Source organism: Grampus griseus, assembly GCF_964374135.1.
Source record: "Grampus griseus genome assembly, chromosome: 1".
Lineage (NCBI taxonomy): Eukaryota > Metazoa > Chordata > Mammalia > Artiodactyla > Delphinidae > Grampus > Grampus griseus.
In genome coordinates this window covers 153,227,780-153,244,998 of record NC_139017.1, presented here as the reverse complement: position 1 = coordinate 153,244,998, position 17,219 = coordinate 153,227,780, and the positions used below count along the sequence as shown (strand labels likewise).

The 17,219-nt window shown below is 44.6% G+C and overlaps 1 protein-coding gene across 1 annotated transcript in view; it reads right to left on the bottom strand.

Annotated features, from left to right (window-relative positions):
* The window catches only part of GNL2 (G protein nucleolar 2), a 30,076-nt gene extending 13,071 nt beyond the window's left edge, over positions 1 to 17,005 (bottom strand). Inside the window, exons 1-8 of the mRNA XM_082651816.1 lie at positions 16,837 to 17,005; positions 15,059 to 15,143; positions 13,991 to 14,085; positions 11,712 to 11,851; positions 8,023 to 8,207; positions 3,998 to 4,064; positions 2,711 to 2,869; positions 1,388 to 1,501 (exon numbers count right to left, since the gene is read on the bottom strand). Coding sequence (XP_082507942.1) covers positions 1,388 to 1,501; positions 2,711 to 2,869; positions 3,998 to 4,064; positions 8,023 to 8,207; positions 11,712 to 11,851; positions 13,991 to 14,085; positions 15,059 to 15,143; positions 16,837 to 16,900 — 909 coding nt within the window. The 5' untranslated portion in view covers positions 16,901 to 17,005. The remainder of the gene's footprint in view (positions 1 to 1,387; positions 1,502 to 2,710; positions 2,870 to 3,997; positions 4,065 to 8,022; positions 8,208 to 11,711; positions 11,852 to 13,990; positions 14,086 to 15,058; positions 15,144 to 16,836) is intronic.
* Positions 17,006 to 17,219: the final 214 nt, after the last annotated feature.

The window sequence follows — 17,219 nt, the reverse complement described above, 5'->3', positions numbered from 1 at the left end:
ACGGACTAAAAGTCCCGTCCATGCCTAGCTCACTGAACAATAAAAGACCCACCTTAAAGCACATCATTGGGACACTGTAAAGCAGGAACTTTTTTCAAAAAGATCTCAGCCACAAAGGATTAGGAGTCCGAACGGTCTCAGATTTCTCAATGGCAACATTGGAAGCCAGAAAACAATGCAATGTAGTGTCTTCAGCATTCTAAGAAACGGTGTGAGGGTAGGATGAAGACATTTACAGAATGCAAGGCCTCAAAAAATGTTCCTTCTTAGCACTCCTTTTCAGAAAGCTTTTGGAAAACAGGTTCCATCAAAAGGAAGGAGTAAACCAAGAAAGAAGAGGGATCCAGTGAACAAGGACAACACAGGGAACAGCCATGGCAATCCCCCATTCAGAGGACGGGGAAAGGAAATCCCAGGAAGACCCGGCAGCAGCCTGGGCAGCAGCCAGTCCACCTGGAAGGGAGGCGCCAGACACTCTGAAAGTTCCCACGCTACCAGAGGATTTGGTGATATGCCAGTGACAAATGAAACGGAGCTAATTAACACCAGATAAAACAGAAGGTCCTATTAGAAAGGAATTAAAATCATAGCATTGTGGGTCAGCAAGGACTGACACTTCAGTCATAATAACCTAAACACTAAATGAGTAATAGTTTAGCCAAATGTCGTAAAAGGACAGAGGGAGTGGAGAGGGAGGACGGGGGTAAGAAACCTAACCCTCATTTTCCATAGTAGGAACTTAACAAATATGTAAAACTGAGGGGGGTGTGAGATCAAGAAACAGATTCATAAGCATATATAAAAAATATGGAAAAAAACACCAGAAGTAACAGCTATGAGTTGGACGAGTTCCTTCTGGGAAGTGGGGAAGGGTGGGACAGAGGACAGGTGTCCTTGTTAGAAGCCAGGTAAGATTAAATGAACACACAAATACAAAGTTGCAGGTACAGAACATGAAGCTGCGAGAACACGTGCTTTCAGGGCCTCCCTGAGGAACTAGCATCTGACCAGGGATCCGAGGCTGGGGTTCAGCAGGGTGCCTCCCAGGCAGAGGGAAGAGAAATGCACAGCCCGGGAGCCCAGAGTGGGGATACGCTGTGGGGAGGGGCCCGTCGCCATCATCGAGCAGAGGGTGGACCGTCCAGTGCCAGGGGCACGGCAGAAAGGGCAGCGACGTCGGTCAGGGATGGGGGTACAGGCTGAGCTACAGAGTACTTCAGAATCCCTGAGGCTCTGTGAGTGCTCACATCTCCAGAACACACCATCCTCACTACCGAGAAGGTGTGGAAGGTGAGGCTGGTAACTCTCTGACACACCCTGGGAAGAGAAATTCTCACACAAACCCACAGCTGTCCAACTCCAGGGGGGACAGGTCAGGTCGCAATACCTTTCCAAACTGCCGCAGAAGCTGAATAAATGCTCCTTTGCCAAAGGAGTTAGTAAGACTTGCGTGGAAAGCAAGCGTCGGGTAATCTTGGGAGAGGATGGCAACCCATCGTTTCTAAAGCGAGAAAAGAAAAGAAGCTGGTAAACTGTGAGCTGTTTATTTACAACATAGGAAGAACCAGAGCTTGAATAACAGGATGGTACTTCAAATACACAGTTGTCTAAGGAAGATGTTAGCTGTAAGTCTTTGAAATATTTTTTTCAAGTATGACAGTTGATGCTTTGTCTTTTTTTTTTTTTAATTTATTTATTTTTGGCTGTGTTGGGTCTTCGTTGCTGCGCGCGGGCTTCCTCTAGTTGTGGTGAGCGGGGGCTACTCTTCGTTGTGGTGTGCGGGCTTCTCATCACGGTGGCTTCTCTTGTCACAGAGCACGGGCTCTAGGCCCATGGGCTTCAGTAGTCGTGGCATGCAGGCTCAGTAGCTGTGGCACTCGGGCGTAGCTGCTCCAAGGCACATGGGATCTTCCCGGACCAGGGCTCGAACCTGTGTCCCCTGCATCGGCAGGCGGATTCTTAACCACTGCGCCACCAGGGAAGCCTGTCTTTTGTCTTATAAACACAAAACAATATTCCAAAAATGCCTTCACTGCTACTAAATGCAACTAATGTAACATAATGTGAAACAGACCTGGGGCCTCGGCAGCCGCCTCTTCTGAAGGGCGCACACCATTCATCCTATGGGCACTACAGCTGTCCCACTGCCAACCATCAAGGGTCAAAGGTAACTGCCCAGGACTTCCCTGGTGGTGCAGTGGGTTAAGAATCCGTCTGCCAATGCAGGGGACATGGGTTCGATCCCTGGTCCGGGAAGATCCCACATGCCACAGAACAACTAAGCCCGTGTGCCACAATCACTGAGCCTGCGCTCTAGAGCCCGCGAGCCACAACTACTGAAGCCCGCACGCCTAGAGCCCGTGCTCTGTGAAAGAGAAGCCACCGTGATGAGAAGCCTGCGCACTGCAACGAAGAGTAGCCCCTGTTCGCCACAACTAGAGAAAGCCTGCGTGCAGCAACAAAGACCCAACACAGCCAGAAATAAATGAATTTAAAAAAAAAAAAAAAGGTAACGGCCCATCATCAATGAAGCTGATTTTAGTTTTGTTTTCGATGAGGACACTTGAATGACTACACCCTCAATAGTGCAACACCTTAACTGCTGCCCCAACTCCTAGAGACCACGACACTGACTTATTCATGGGTAACTCAGAGCCTGCAGAAGCTGTGTGGCCTTGGTCATCTGTTCTGCATTAGCAACTGTACTTACCGTTGCCCAGGTTGGAACAAGGTCACATTTGTTAAGAACAAAAATGAGGTGCTTCCAAGGTTTCTCCTTTTTCAAGTAAGTCTCAATGTGAGGGGAACGGGTACCCATTGGATCTCTAGCATCAAGAACTTGAACTACAACATCTGATGAATCTATCACCTGCAAATTCAAAGAGGCAAAAGTGACTTGCTACAGGAGTACAAGGGCAAAATGAAAGAGAGAAGACATTTAAGGGAACCTGGGAAAAATAAAGCAACAATAGAGATAACCTCTCAACAGTCTTATGAGGAGAGCAGGTGGTAGCCAATCTCAAAGCCCAGGGATCAGTACTCAAAAAATTGTTTTCATCCTGTGAGTATCTGAAACTTGTTGAATTCCAAATAGAACTAGCTTGCATGAAACCAGTCTATTTCACGACTGCTATGTATTAGTGAGCAGAACCATTTACTTCTTTTTTAAAAAAATATTTTATTTATTTATTTATTTGGTTGCACTGGGTCTTAGCTACAGTTCGAGGGCTCCTTAGTTGCAGCAGGCTCCTTAGTTGTGGCATGCGAACTCTTAGTTGCTGCATGCATGTGGGATCTAGTTCCCTGACCAGGGATCGAACCCAGGCCCCCTGCACTGGGAGTGCAGAGTCCTATCCACTGCACCACCAGGGCAGTCCCTCATTTACTTCTTAGACCTCTAAGCTTCCATGTTATAGATTTTGAGTATTTTACAAAAAAACTAAAAAATTTTGTGTGCTTTCTTGGTACTAGTTTCCTATCATGTTATATTTAATTACGTGACTATGCTTGAAAGTCTTCGTTACCGAGAATATTACTTGAGTGCGGACCTAAGACTCAGCCAGCTGAAGAGAACTAGACCGGGACTCAGGAGACACAAAGCCTCTTGTACTAACTACCTGGGTAAGCTGGGGAAGGTATTCAAGCTTTCTAGACTTGAATTCTCACCTGTAAAATGAGAGGGCTGGACTAAGTAACTCAAAAATTCTCATGCAGCTCTAACCATGTATAATAAATCTCAACAGGAATATCATTTTAGCAGGTAATCCAGAGAAATATTAACAGAGAATATGTGAATCTATGCAATGTGGTTGTTACTATTATATGAGTAATAAAAAAATGCAGTTATCTAGAACAATGGTAGTACGTGCATGGACATATCCATCCTGGAGGTGGAATTTGTGTTGACAGAGCTTCAATAGATCCAAGTCAGTTTTCTCATATATAAGATCATGAAAGCCAAAGGAACCACTCAGTGAGACAGAATTTAAAGTCTTACCTTGTAGAGTTCACCCCATATTCTTTTAGACTGTCCCTTTTTATATATCTCTTCTTGGGCTTCATTTCTAAATAAGAAAAGACCCAAAGTGAGCAAACGAAGCACTATAAAGATTAAAAGGATGTTTCAGGGAAAACACCATGTGCCAAGGGAAAGCGGTATCAAAACTAGTATCAACATCACTAATTATTAGAGAAATGCAAATCAAAACTACAATGAGGGGCTTCCCTGGTGGCGCAGTGGTTGAGAGTCCGCCTGCCGATGCAGGGGACGCGGGTTCGTGCCCCGGTCTGGGAAGATCCCACATGCCGCGGAGCGGCTAGGCCCGTGAGCCATGGCTGCTGAGCCTGCGTGTCCGGAGCCTGTGCTCCACAACGGAAGAGACCACACCAGTGAGAGGCCCGCGTACCACAAGGAAAAAAAACAAAAAAACAAACCTACAATGCGGTATCACTTCACTCCGGTCAGAATGGCCATCATCAAAAAATCTATAAACAATAAATGCTGTAGAGGGTGTGGAGAAAAGAGAAGCCTCCTACACCGTTGGTGGGAATGTAGATTGGTACAGCCACTATGGAGAACAGTATGGAGGTCCCTTAAAAAACCAAAAATAGAGCTACCATATGACCCAGCAATCCCACTCCTAGGCATATATCCAGAGAAAACCATAATTCGAAAGGATGCGTGCACCCCAATGTTCACTGCAGCACTATTTACAATAGCCAGGACGTGGAAGCAACCTAAACATTCATTGACAGAGGAACGGATAAAGAAGATGTGGTACACATATAGAATGGAATATTACTCTTCCATAAAAAGGAATGAAATAGTGCCATTTGCAGAGATGTGGATGGACCTAGAGATTGTCATATAGAAGTCAGAAAGAGAAAGACAAATATCGTATAATATCATTTATATGTGGAATCTAGAAAAATGGTACAGATGAACTTATTTGCAAAGCAGAAATAGAGTCACAGCAGTAGAAAACAAACTTATGGTTACCAAGGCAGGGAAGGGGGGGTAGGATGAATTGAGAGATTGCGACTGACATCTATACACTACTATGTATAAAATAGATAACTAGGGCTTCCCTGGTGGCGCAGTGGTTGAGAGTCCGCCTGCCGACACAGGGGATGCGGGTTTGTGCCCCGGTCCAGGAAGATCCCACATGCCGCAGAGCAGCTGGGCCCATGAGCCATGGTCGCTGAGCCTGTGCGTCTGGAGCCTGTGCTCCGCAGCGGGAGAGGCCACAACAGTGAGAGGCCCACGTACAGCAAAAAAAAAAAAAAAAAGAGATAACTAATGAGAACCTACTGTACAGCACAGGGAACTCTACTCAATGCTCTGTGGTGACCTAAATGGGATGGAAATCTAAAAGAGTAGATATATGTACATGTATAACTGCTTCACTTTGCTGTACAGCAGAAACTAATACAACATTGTAAAGCGACTATACTTCAATAAAAATTAAAACAAAACAAAAACAAAAACAAAAAAAAAAACAAACAAAAAAAACCAACTAGTTGTAGACGGACCAAAAACTGACTTAATTTAAAAAATAACTATATCCAAATGCCCATTGACAGATGAATGAATAAAAATAAATGTCATGTATACATAATGGAATACTGTTCAGCAATACAAACAAATAAAGTACTGATACACGATACAACATGGATGACCTTGAAGACATTATGCTAATGAGATAAGCCAGATACAAAAGGACAAATACTGTACAAGTGCACTTACGTGAAGTACTATTCAAGAGAGAAGTCAAACTCATAAGAGACAGAGAACAGAATGGTGGTTGCCAGGGGCTGAGGAGAGGGGGGAATGGGGAATTAGTGCTGGATGGGTACAGAGTTTCAGTTTGGGATGATGTGAAAAAATTCTAGAGGTGGATAGTGGTAATGGTTGCATAGCCATGTGAATGTACTTAATGCCACTAAATTGGATGCTTAAAAATGATTAAACTGGGACTTCCCTGATGGCGCAGTGGTTAACAATCCACCTGCCAATGCAGGGGACACAGGTTCGAGTCCTGGTGCAGGAAGATCCCACATGCCGCAGAGCAACTAAGCCTGTGAGCCACAATGACTGAGTCTGCGCTCTAAAGCCTGCAAGCCACAACTACTGAGCCCGTGTGCCACAACTACTGAAGCCCACACACCTAGAGTCCGTGCTCTGCAACAAGAGAAGCCACTGCAATGAGAAGCCTGCGCACTGCAATGAAGAGTAGCCCCCCACTCGCCTCAACTACAGAAAGCCTGCGCGCAGCAACGAAGCCCCAACACAGCCAAAAATATATAAATAATTTTTTAAAAAGATTAAAATGGTAAATTTTGTTATGTATATTTTACCACAATAAATTTAATTTTAAAAAAAGCAACTATAATTAGGCAGTCTGTCACAGAGAATTATGAAAAGGAATCTGAACCATAATCCACACTCCACAGCTCCCACGTAGAGTGAAACTTTCTGGATAAGGTTGAGAATCTGCTCATTTACTAGCCTCAGAGACATTTACCCAATGTCCCTGGAACAAGAATAGTTTTGTTTCTCCTCCACTGCCGACTGTACCCTTTGGAGGTGGAAAAAATTCAAATCAGCAGAAGCATACAAGTCCAAATAGTTCTAAGAATAAATGAACTCGCTGCCTCTTTTTGCTTGGCCTCGAGTGCCTTGACTTTACCTCTAGGAGGCCCAGGGCTAGCGATGGACCGAGGACAGCACCAAGGCAGTGGCACTGCAGGCAGGGGACAGCACCTCTCCGCTAGGGCACCTCAGGAACACGTGAGGGAGAACCAAGAGAACGAAACTGGTAAACCCTTTCTGGAGGGTAATAAGGCAGCCGCCTATCAAAAAACTGCATATTCTTCACCGGCACTTCCCCTAAGAATTTATCTTTGGGGAACAATTAAGAATGAGAAAGAATTAGTCACATCGATGTTTCACCTTCGAGTTGTTTACCATAGGGGAAACCTCTGAACAGCATCAATGTCTAACCATGGGACTGGCCACAACAGAAACCTACTCTGACATGAAACATTATATCACTGTTGACTAAGAACTGACATGAAAAAATATATTCTTTTTCTTTCGTTTTGTTTTTTGTTTGTTTGTTTGTTTGCGGTATGCGGGCCTCTCACTGTTGTGGCCCCTCCCGTTGCAGAGCATAGGCTCTGGACGCACAGGCTCAGCGGCCACGGCTCACGGGCCCAGCCGCTCCACGGCATGTGGGATCTTCCCGGACCGGGGCACGAACCCGCGTCCCCTGCATCGGCAGGCGGACTCTCAACCACTGCACCACCAGGGAAGCCCCTGGAAATATATTCTTAATAATTTAGAAAAATATATTAAAATAAAAGCAAGTTAAAATACAGTCTTAAAGTATTACATTTATAAATAAAAACATCCAGAATAATGTATATATATACATATATATCCTTAACTGATCCTTGACCTTCTTTTGGGTATGAGCCCCTATGAAAGTATGATGAAAGTTATGGATCCTTCTTCTCCTCCCTTTCTCTATAAACAACAAAACTCCACTTCTTTTATGCATGTACATAAATTTTCCATATTATCTTCAGAGGGTCACGGAAACCTCAAAGGCCATCAATGAACTCCCCCCACCCCCAGTGGTCCAGAGGAAACCCTGATATTTACCAAAATATTAACAATGCTTAACATAAGTAGTGGAATTATGAGTGCTTATTTTCTTTTTGCTGTATTTCCAATTTAACTATATTTTAAAAATTTGTCTATGATAGAATATACTGTTATTATTATGAAGAAAGTGTTATTTCTTTTTATTTGGGGGGGAATTAAGAGACCAATAGTAAACCAGCCACCTTAAATTATCTTTAGTCTGGCCCCAACCAGTTTCACTAATTTTTCTAGTCTAAGGGAAGATCTCCACCTATGAGATAAATCACCGAGCTTCTTGCAGGTAAATAACTGTAAAGAAGATGTCCATTGCAGAAGAGCAAACGAGGAGCTATGCATGAACTTTAAAACTGTACCTCACACCAGTGTCTTCAGCTACCAAGTCACGATCCTTCCCCTGGTCATAGCTCTCAGTGGACACTTCCGCATTTTCTATAAGTGACTGCATATCACTTGCAAATAAATTTGGTCGCTTCCTCTGTGCTTTAGGGCCAAATGTAGTTTCAAAGCTTTCAGTATCAAGGATGTGCACCTTGGAGTTCTAAAGAGAAAGGAGAATTACAGGTAACACTAAGCAAAGCACTGAGAAAAAGCAAAAAGTTCAAAACCTATCTGGGAAAGGCTTTCTGCTTTCATTTTTGCAAAGCTCAACCCATACCAAAATCTACAACATGGACGCAGCCTGACTTCAAATCAGAAATCCTTATTTAAATAGCAAACGCACTTGTTCCCCTCTTCTGAAGGCTCTGTAAGCTTTCCTGGAGAAATACAAAATACAAATAGTCAAAGCAAATATGAATCGCTGTGTGTAAGACTTGCCAAAAACTCTGCTTTATTTCATTTATCATAAACTTTAGTCAAATGTAATTACTGCTACAACGCTGAAAATTAACTTCTTTTTTCTGACCTTTTTTTTTTTTAGCTTTCTAACAAGTGCATAAAATTCGCCAAATTCACAGATTTTTGTCAAGGATGATCATGCTCAAATTTGTGAGGTTTTTTTTAAACCAACTGTAGGGCCTCCCTTGTGGCGCAGTGGTTAAGAATCCGCCTGCCAATGCAGGGGATGCGGGTTCAAGCCCTGGTCTGGGAAGATCCCACAGGCTGCGGAGCAACTAAGCCCGTGCGCCACAACTACTGAGCCTGCACTCTAGAGCCCTCGAGCCACAACTAGTGAAGCCCGCACGCCTAGAGCCCGTGCTCCGCAACAAGAGAAGCCACCACAATGAGAAGCCTGCTCACCACAACGAAGAGTAGCCCCCGCTCACCTCGACCAGAGAAAAGCCCGTGCACAGCAACGAAGAGCCAATGCAACCAAAAAAATAGTAACAATAAAATAAATAAATTTATAAAAAAAAAAAAACTGTAAATGCCAACTTTTTCTTGGAAGTTAATTTCTTTCATGGCTAAAAGGAATTGCTTGCTTTGTAAGATGCATTTTAGTTTCAGATAACATTTTTCCTAATTTAGGTAACGTTTTTATTAAATGCACATGCAAAGTCTTCAGATGAAAAACATCTAGCAAAAGTCCAAAATAATAGTTTAGATGTGATAAAAGGAACCTGATCCTAACTAGAACTTGATGTGCCTGTAAAAGAGTTACAGGCAGAGGAATTTTTGAAACAGGATGAAAGTCAAACTCTGAGTTAGGATCTATCACGTAACAGTATGTTAACAGCCGGCAGAGAATATCCTCAAAAAAAACAAACACCCTCTGCCCCCCAGTACAGGCTCCTCTGTAAGCACCAGCTACGAAACACGGAAGAGAGAACAACCCAGTGGCTTCTGAACTTAACAGACACCCCTCCAACTCCTAAAGATCCTTAAGCTATTATCAGAGTCTCTAACCCATCTCTTAGTTTAGTTTTATTCACTATGCTCCAACAAGGGAACATCCCCAAACAGAACAGTCACGTTTTACATGAGAACTAGGTTCTAATGTCACTGGGAAAATTATGATCAAAATTATCCTTGAAAATCTCTCAGCCTATAACATACAATATACCTGGACCTGTGTCTATAAACCTGTACCTTAGTAAGTACAAGGTGGTAATATGTCTATACACTAAAATACAGAGACAATATAAGTTACAGTATTTACACTGTAGTACTGCTACAGAAACATAGTAATTGTAATGCACACACAGGTGAATGTGCAAAAGTTAAAAGCATATCTGGGGCTTCCCTGGTGGCGCAGTGGTTGAGAGTCCGCCTGCGATGCAGGGGACATGGGTTCGTGCCTCGGTCCGGGAAGATCCCACATGCCGCGGAGAGGCTGGGCCCGTGAGTCACGGCCGCTGAGCCTGCGCATCCGGAGCCTGTGCTCCGCAACGGGAGAGGCCACAACAGTGAGAGGCACGTGTACCGCAAAAAAAAAAAAAAAAAAAAAAAAAGCATATCTGATTTGACTCCACTGTGCAGCAAATCTCAGAATCAGATTTCATAACGAGTAGTAGATATTGCACTAAAAAAAAAAAAAAAAGCATATCTGATTTGACTCCACTGTGCAGCAAATCTCAGAATCAGATTTCATAACGAGTAGTAGATATTGCACTAAAAATAAAACAGGTAAGGTTTTGCAAGGCCAGAGCAGAAAACTCATCAGTTACTCTGAGTACCTGTCTGCACCAAAATACAAACTGCTGCAGCTGTGGGCCCTTCATTCTATGCGTCAGACATTTAAGCACTGAATTTTAGAAGCACTGAACAACTGCCACGGGCAACAAAGCAGTAAATCCATAATAGAACTTCTCTGTTCTTCTCATAAACAGGAGTCAATAGTTTGTTGAAAGATGGCTTTAGGGAGGACAGAGAGAACAAAGGAAATGAGCAACTTGTCTGTCGTTCATGAATTACACTCACGTGTTTCCCTGAAAGAAAACAGTCACTCCACTAATAGGTGACATTCTTCTAGTCTGTCATAAAACAAAGCATAATTGACAAAACCTGAGGCAATAACCAGGCCTTGGGTTTTACTTTGTTCTGCAAGTAAACGCTTTTCTTTGAACTGTTTAATCCGTGTTTAATCCATGTATGCATGTCAGTGTTTTCTTCCCCTCCTCACGCTGGAACTGAAGCTCTGCGCTGTACTTATGTACATTTTTGGGAATTACTATTCAAAGCAAGTAAAAATGTGTAGGCAGGCATTAGGCCATTTCTTTGGTTCCGTGTGAAACTAATTCCAGTCAAGCCAGATTCGGTCTTTACTGCACTTCTAACTTCAGTGATTAACAACCAATCTGACTGGCACCCTTTCCTTCAGCTGAAAAGACTCTCTAAGGAGCTCTCAAGAAGCTGAAAGTGCTCAACACCAAAGGTCTCCCTCCTACCAAGCCAATCCTAATTCTATGCTTCCCCAAAGTCTGATGGAACTACCACTTAAACAAGCTTGCTTACCAAAAACATTTAAAATTAGTATTGCTAATAGCCATGATCTATTTAGGTCTAAGTCAGCGGTGGCCTAAGTGCTCGCCATGTGCCAAGAGCCTCACTGGATGTTTCATCTGCATCCGGTCACCCGAAGAGGGGTCACCTTGACTTACCCGTCAGGGAAGTGAAAGCTCGCAGAGAACCCTAACTAAGGCTGCGGGAAGGGACGGAGCAAAGATTAAAATTCAGGCCTGACGGGATTCCCTGGTGGCGCAGTGGTTGAGAGTCCGCCTGCCGATGCAGGGGACACGGGTTCGTGCCCCGGTCCGGGAAGATCCCACATGCCGCGCAGCGGCTGGGCCCGTGAGCCATGGCCGCTGAGCCTGCGCATCCGGAGCCTGTGCTCCGCAACGGGTGAGGCCACAACAGAGAGAGGCCCGCGTACCGCAAAAAAAAAAAAAAAAAAAATTCAGGCCTGACTCCCAAGCCTGTGCTTTGGTCCACTACTATGCCACTGAACTTCTCCGACCGAATTCGGTTCATGCTAAAGGTGAGACCCCTAACAAAGGTGAAAGGAGAAGTCTCGGAAAGCAGGCCCTATTCTCTATGGAAAAACAAGAGCAAAGTATGGTAGAGAGGGATGTGCACGGGTGGCCGGGGACATCCTCCATCTTACATGAGGCCGGATTCGATCATGGAGAAGAGACATGGGTAACTTGCTTTGCTTCATGACGACTTTGTATGGATCCTTCAAGACCGTATCCATTTCCTCTTGAAATTTTTGTAGCGATGACTGCTTAATCACACGTGTGTTTCCTGTTTTACAAAAGAATGTTGCTGTTTAATAAATAGCTCCTTACAACTTCCGCCGCCTCCATCTTCCCAGGGACACAGTGAAAGGTAAGATTTTATTTATTTTTATTTTTTTAACATCTTTATTGGAGTATAATTGCTTTACAGTGGTGTGTTAGTTTCTGCTTTATACCAAAGTGAATCAGTTATACATAGACATATGTTCCCATATCTCTTCCCTCTTGCGTCTCCCTCCCTCCCACCCTCCCTATCCCACCCCTCCAGACGGTCACAAAGGACCGAGCTGATCTCCCTGTGCTATAAAGGTAAGATTTTAAATTGCCCTCACTCACCCAAACACCTGACACATCCATCCCACGTAGCCATTTTCAAACTTAAAAGAAGGAAAAAACCAGAAAACAAACCCCCAAAAAACTGCCTCTCCTGCACTCATACACTAAGAACTAATCCACCAACCCAGACACACAAAGGGTTTCAATAGTTCTCCAAGTCCAATTTCCTGACTGGATGAAACTGAAAAATAAACATCACTGAATGGAACTGAGATCTGACAAATGTCCTACTTCCTGCTAGATCTGGCAAAGAAATTTGGAGCCAATCACAGCTGATCAGTTAGCATACTCAAGAGAATCCCGAAGCACAGCACCTAAGGGTCACAGCTCTGGTTTTTAGGGTCATTAGGGTTTGAAGGCACTATTAAATTAACCAACAAAGCCCTGCAAGGGAACACAATGAAACTATGTAACACTGCTTGGAGAACACCTTGGAAGTGAGAGATCGTATTCACTAAACAGCACATTGCAGCACAAATGCCAAACTCAAGGTGAAGACGAACACACTGGCGGGGATGGTGACAATGACAGCGGTTAAAGCTTCTATTGTACTACTTGCTGGACTCTATTCTAGGCACTTTACATAAGAGTATTTATTCATTTAATTACCACAACAGTCCTACGCAATAGGTGCTGTTTTTATCTTCATTTTACAGATGGAGAAATTGATGAGCAAACTTAAGAACCTGACCATGGCCCCAGATATGGCAGAACCAGGCCTCAAACCCAGGGGGTCTGGATCTAGTGTCACCGGACCTTGTCACCATGCTAAAGGCCTCTTGAAGGAGTTCTCTCGGACACTTTTCTGTGCTGTAGTTTCCTAGGGGGTACCAATCCCACCAAGAGACGTACGAGATGTGCAAAGGTAGTTGCCATCTGCCCCCCAGAAGAGAGGTCAAGCAGCAGGCAAAGAATGTCGTCTGACCATCTGATGTGCCCACACAGCTGGCAGTGGCTGAGGGAAAGGCTGAAAGCCCCAACAGAGATGAAGGTGGAGTTTCCAAAGGAAGAAATCCTGCTTCCCCAAGACCTCTGGAGATACGCTATTCATTCCTGGGAAGGACCAACGAGAGGTCCTTTCATTGTCACTCAGTACAAATACAACCCCACTAAGAAAAAGTGTTTCAGAGGAATTTTAGGCTAAAGGCACAAACACGCCTGCAAGGCACCTCTCAAAGTCACCTCTCCAGGTGACTGGAAATTAGGAGAGGAGAGTTCTAATGAATGCTAGTCATTAAGGATGATCTCATCTGTCTAAGAGGTTCACTCACGGTGAACAATGATGGGCTCTTTTCAAAAAGAAGTCATTTATGGAAGCCACCGCCACGATTTTTCTCTGCACTTTTCCCACGGTGGGGACTTCTTATCTCATCCCTTTCTCATACTGTCCTTGGCAGTTCCCCTCACCCCAGATACCTGCCTCTTATTTTTATTTATTTATTTATTTATTTTTGGCTGCATTGGGTCTTTGTTGCTGTGCGTGGGCTTTCTCTAGTTGTGGTAAGCCGGGGCTACTCTTCACTACAGTGTGTCCAGCTTCTCATTGTGGTGGCTTCTCTTGTTGCGGAGCACAGGCTCTAAGGCGCACGGGCTTCAGTAGTTGTGGCGCATGAGCTTAGTTATTCCGTGGCATGTGGGATCTTCCTGGACCAGGAATCGAACCTGTGTCCCCTGCATTGGCAGGCGGATTCTTAGCCACTGCGTCACCAGGGAAGCCCCCAGATACCTGCCTTTTAGATACCTGAACATTCTACCCTTTTCCATACAGCACACATTTTCTAGGGTAAAAGTAGCAAAGGACCACACTCACCAAACCACTTAATGTTCGGCTCCACTCTCGCCACTGTGCCAGAAGCCACCGTTGACTGATACTGCAGAGGCTTAATCACTTTACCACGGCTGTTCCTGAATTGAGGAAGTAACAGATTTGGGTTGACAACAGAAGAAAGGCTACAGCAAAGCTGGGTTTACAGAATACGGTTTCCATCAAAAGGACCTCTTTTTTTTTTTCTCCTTCCAGTTTTAAGTGATCATGAAATACAGATTTTGGTAAACAAAAAGTACTTCTACATTCAAAACAGACTGCCCCAAAGCCACTTAACCTCTTGCAACAGGGCACGTAATGATTTCTGCTCGATGAATAACGACTAATGACCATGTTTAAAAATCTGTTTACTGTTTGTTTGCTTTTAAAAAGAAAACTGCATACTTGAGTCTTTTTTGGATAATTATTTGAAGGCTAGTTTAAATGAATTTTAAGTAGAGGGTGATTTTTGCTGGAACTCGAAATTCTAAAACAAACTGCAGAGTAGGTGACTAAGGCAGATTACGTTCATTGACATTTGTGTTTTAGACACATCTTTTAGAACGGATGAAGAATCCAATTACCAAACAAATTGAATAAGACAAAATAAGACCAGGTCGCAAAATGCCACACTCAGCAAGCCCCTGTGGTAGAAGCTGCCTCAGCACATCCGAGTTGTGATGAGTTTCCAAGTGTCACAATGTTGTGATCTAAGGTTTGTCATTAGAAAAAACAAGTTTTCCGGCCGCTTTCATGACACCATCCTACATGCTTTGTTAAAGAAAAGCAGATTTCTATCTGACAGATATGTACCTTGAGATTTAACATGCCATTTGTGTAGGCCGAGGCTGTGAGGAACAAGGCTGTTGTACAGTACAGTGACACAATCACTATTTCACCCCCTACTGCGCATGTCTTTAACTCAAAATTCAGTTTATCATATAAAACGGTATTTGAAAATACACTACTCCTACCTGGGGAAAGTGGGGGTGGGAATATCAAAGGCTTAACAGGTGTCAGCTATAAGTCAAGGGCAGGAAGGGAAGGGGAGAGGACACCAGCGCCCACGCTCACCTGCGCTCCTTCTGCCTGTACATATTCAGGCGTCGGATTGTGGCCCGGTCCCTCATGTTTTGGCCTCCTGCTCCCTCAACTCGATCTAGGAAACACAGAAGTGGAATGCACACTATTTGATAGCCAACAAGTCTAAGTATAGCCATTGCTTCAAACACACCAACTAGTTCACTCAAAGCAGGCGAGCTGCCACCTCACTGCAAAATCTCCACTTTCTCCACGTGTTGCTCCAACAAAATCATTCCTGGAAGCTACATGGTATGACAGAGTTGACCTAATCTGGAACCCTCCGTAGGACTGTGTTTGAAAATGATAGTAGGTAATGTTTCTGAGCACTAATTATGGCACCGTGCTATCCACATTATAGGCATTGTCTCATGTAATCCATGCAACAATCCTACCAAGAGGGATGCATTCTCCCCATTCTGCAGGTTAAGACACTGAGGCTCAGTGGGCAAGCATCTTGTACAAAGATTTTTTGTACAAGAGCCAGAATTTGAACAAAAGCATCAGATCACCATCTGTGCTCTTAACCACTAAGACACCTACCTCTGGGTCTCAGTTTAACAAATACTGAGTGCCTGCTACAGGCAAAGCATCACGAAGACTACGATTCTGACACATAAGTGTTCCTAATGTACCAGTTTCTTAATTTCCTAATGTTTGACCTTAGTTTTATCAACAGCAAAATAGGTAGTAATTCTTGCCTTACATCTCAGAGAGAAAGAGAAGGACAAATTAGCATAGTAATACCGGCTTAGCTTCTCATTTGGGGATGCCTTTAAGTCATCTGTCTTGAAGTCATGCAGTAGAAAACAGGCAGAAATCACAGGACTGGCAGCTCTACTGCTCACTACGTGTGCCAGCTGTGACAAGACGCTTCCCCTATTTTGGCTCAGTTCTTCACCTATAACATCATGATCTCTAAGGGCCTCTTCAGGTCTAACGCTGTCAGATCCCAGTCTACACAAACTGAATAACTTATCAGCGGTCCAGGTAAAACATTCAACATGAATTAAAATCAAAAACTTTAGGCCATATTTTAATATGTTTTATTAACTAAACCCAAATGGAAGGGACTCCCCCAGAAGCTATCTTGTTCATTCTGTGGTGGAACCTCAACAAAACTCATACACATCTTCAAAAACATCTTTACTGAAACAATCGTACTTATCTGCAGCATTTTCTATGCACTTTACCGGATGCGATGATTCCAAGATTTGAAATCCACATCATCGTGGGATGATTCCAAATCTACTAGCCCTTTCTCATTTAAATGGTCAAAGCTAAGGTGGCAGGCAAGTGTGGCCAAGCGTAAAGGGCCAGCTGGGTCAGGCTACATGACTTTTAGTCTGACTTTGTCTAATTTATAGTACTTCTAGTAATTCCTTGAGCTGGAGAGCTGGACTCATACAAGACTTAACTATATTGGGGGAGGGGCTTCAACACCTGACACACACAGGGACCCAAGAAGAGGTCAAATTTAAGTGTCCCTTCCAACTCAGAGCTTCCCAGTCTCTGCACCTCACAGGTGGAGATGCCCCATGGCTGCCAGGCCTGAGTGTTCACTTTCCCGGCTTTAGAGCTGGTGCCTGCCATCTAGCCTTGACAGGCGTGCAAGACTGAGCCCTCCTCAGGGCCTATAAACAAGTAATCATCTTCTCCCTTCTCATCCCCAAAGGCCACTCTGCTTGAGGTCACTCCAAGCAAGGCCACCCGGTGTCCCTCCCTCCAAGCTTCCTCCAAGCCCCACCCTCCGCGAGCCCCGCCGCCCGTACCAGGATTTGTGCTGGCTTTAGAGGGGTTGATGGTGCTCCGTCCTTTGTACTTGGGCTTCACCATCTTGCCGACGGGACGGGGACCGGAGCGTTGGGTCCGGCCTACGTGGGGTAAAAGAGCTCGTAACTTCCCAAGCCGGGACGAAACAACCCGCCCGATGCCCGCTGGACCGCGTGCGCGGGACTACGTCACTTCCGCTCGCATCCCTTCCTTACCCTGAGCGACTTCCTGCGAACGCGAGGCGCGCGCCGCCGCACTCCAGGCTCCGCCCCCGCCCCGGCCTCTTAGACGTCGCCCTGCGTCGAACCCCGCCCCTCTCTCTCCCTAGCAACCGCCAAGCTGCCCTCCATAGCAACCGCCCAGTTACCCTGGACGCCCGGCC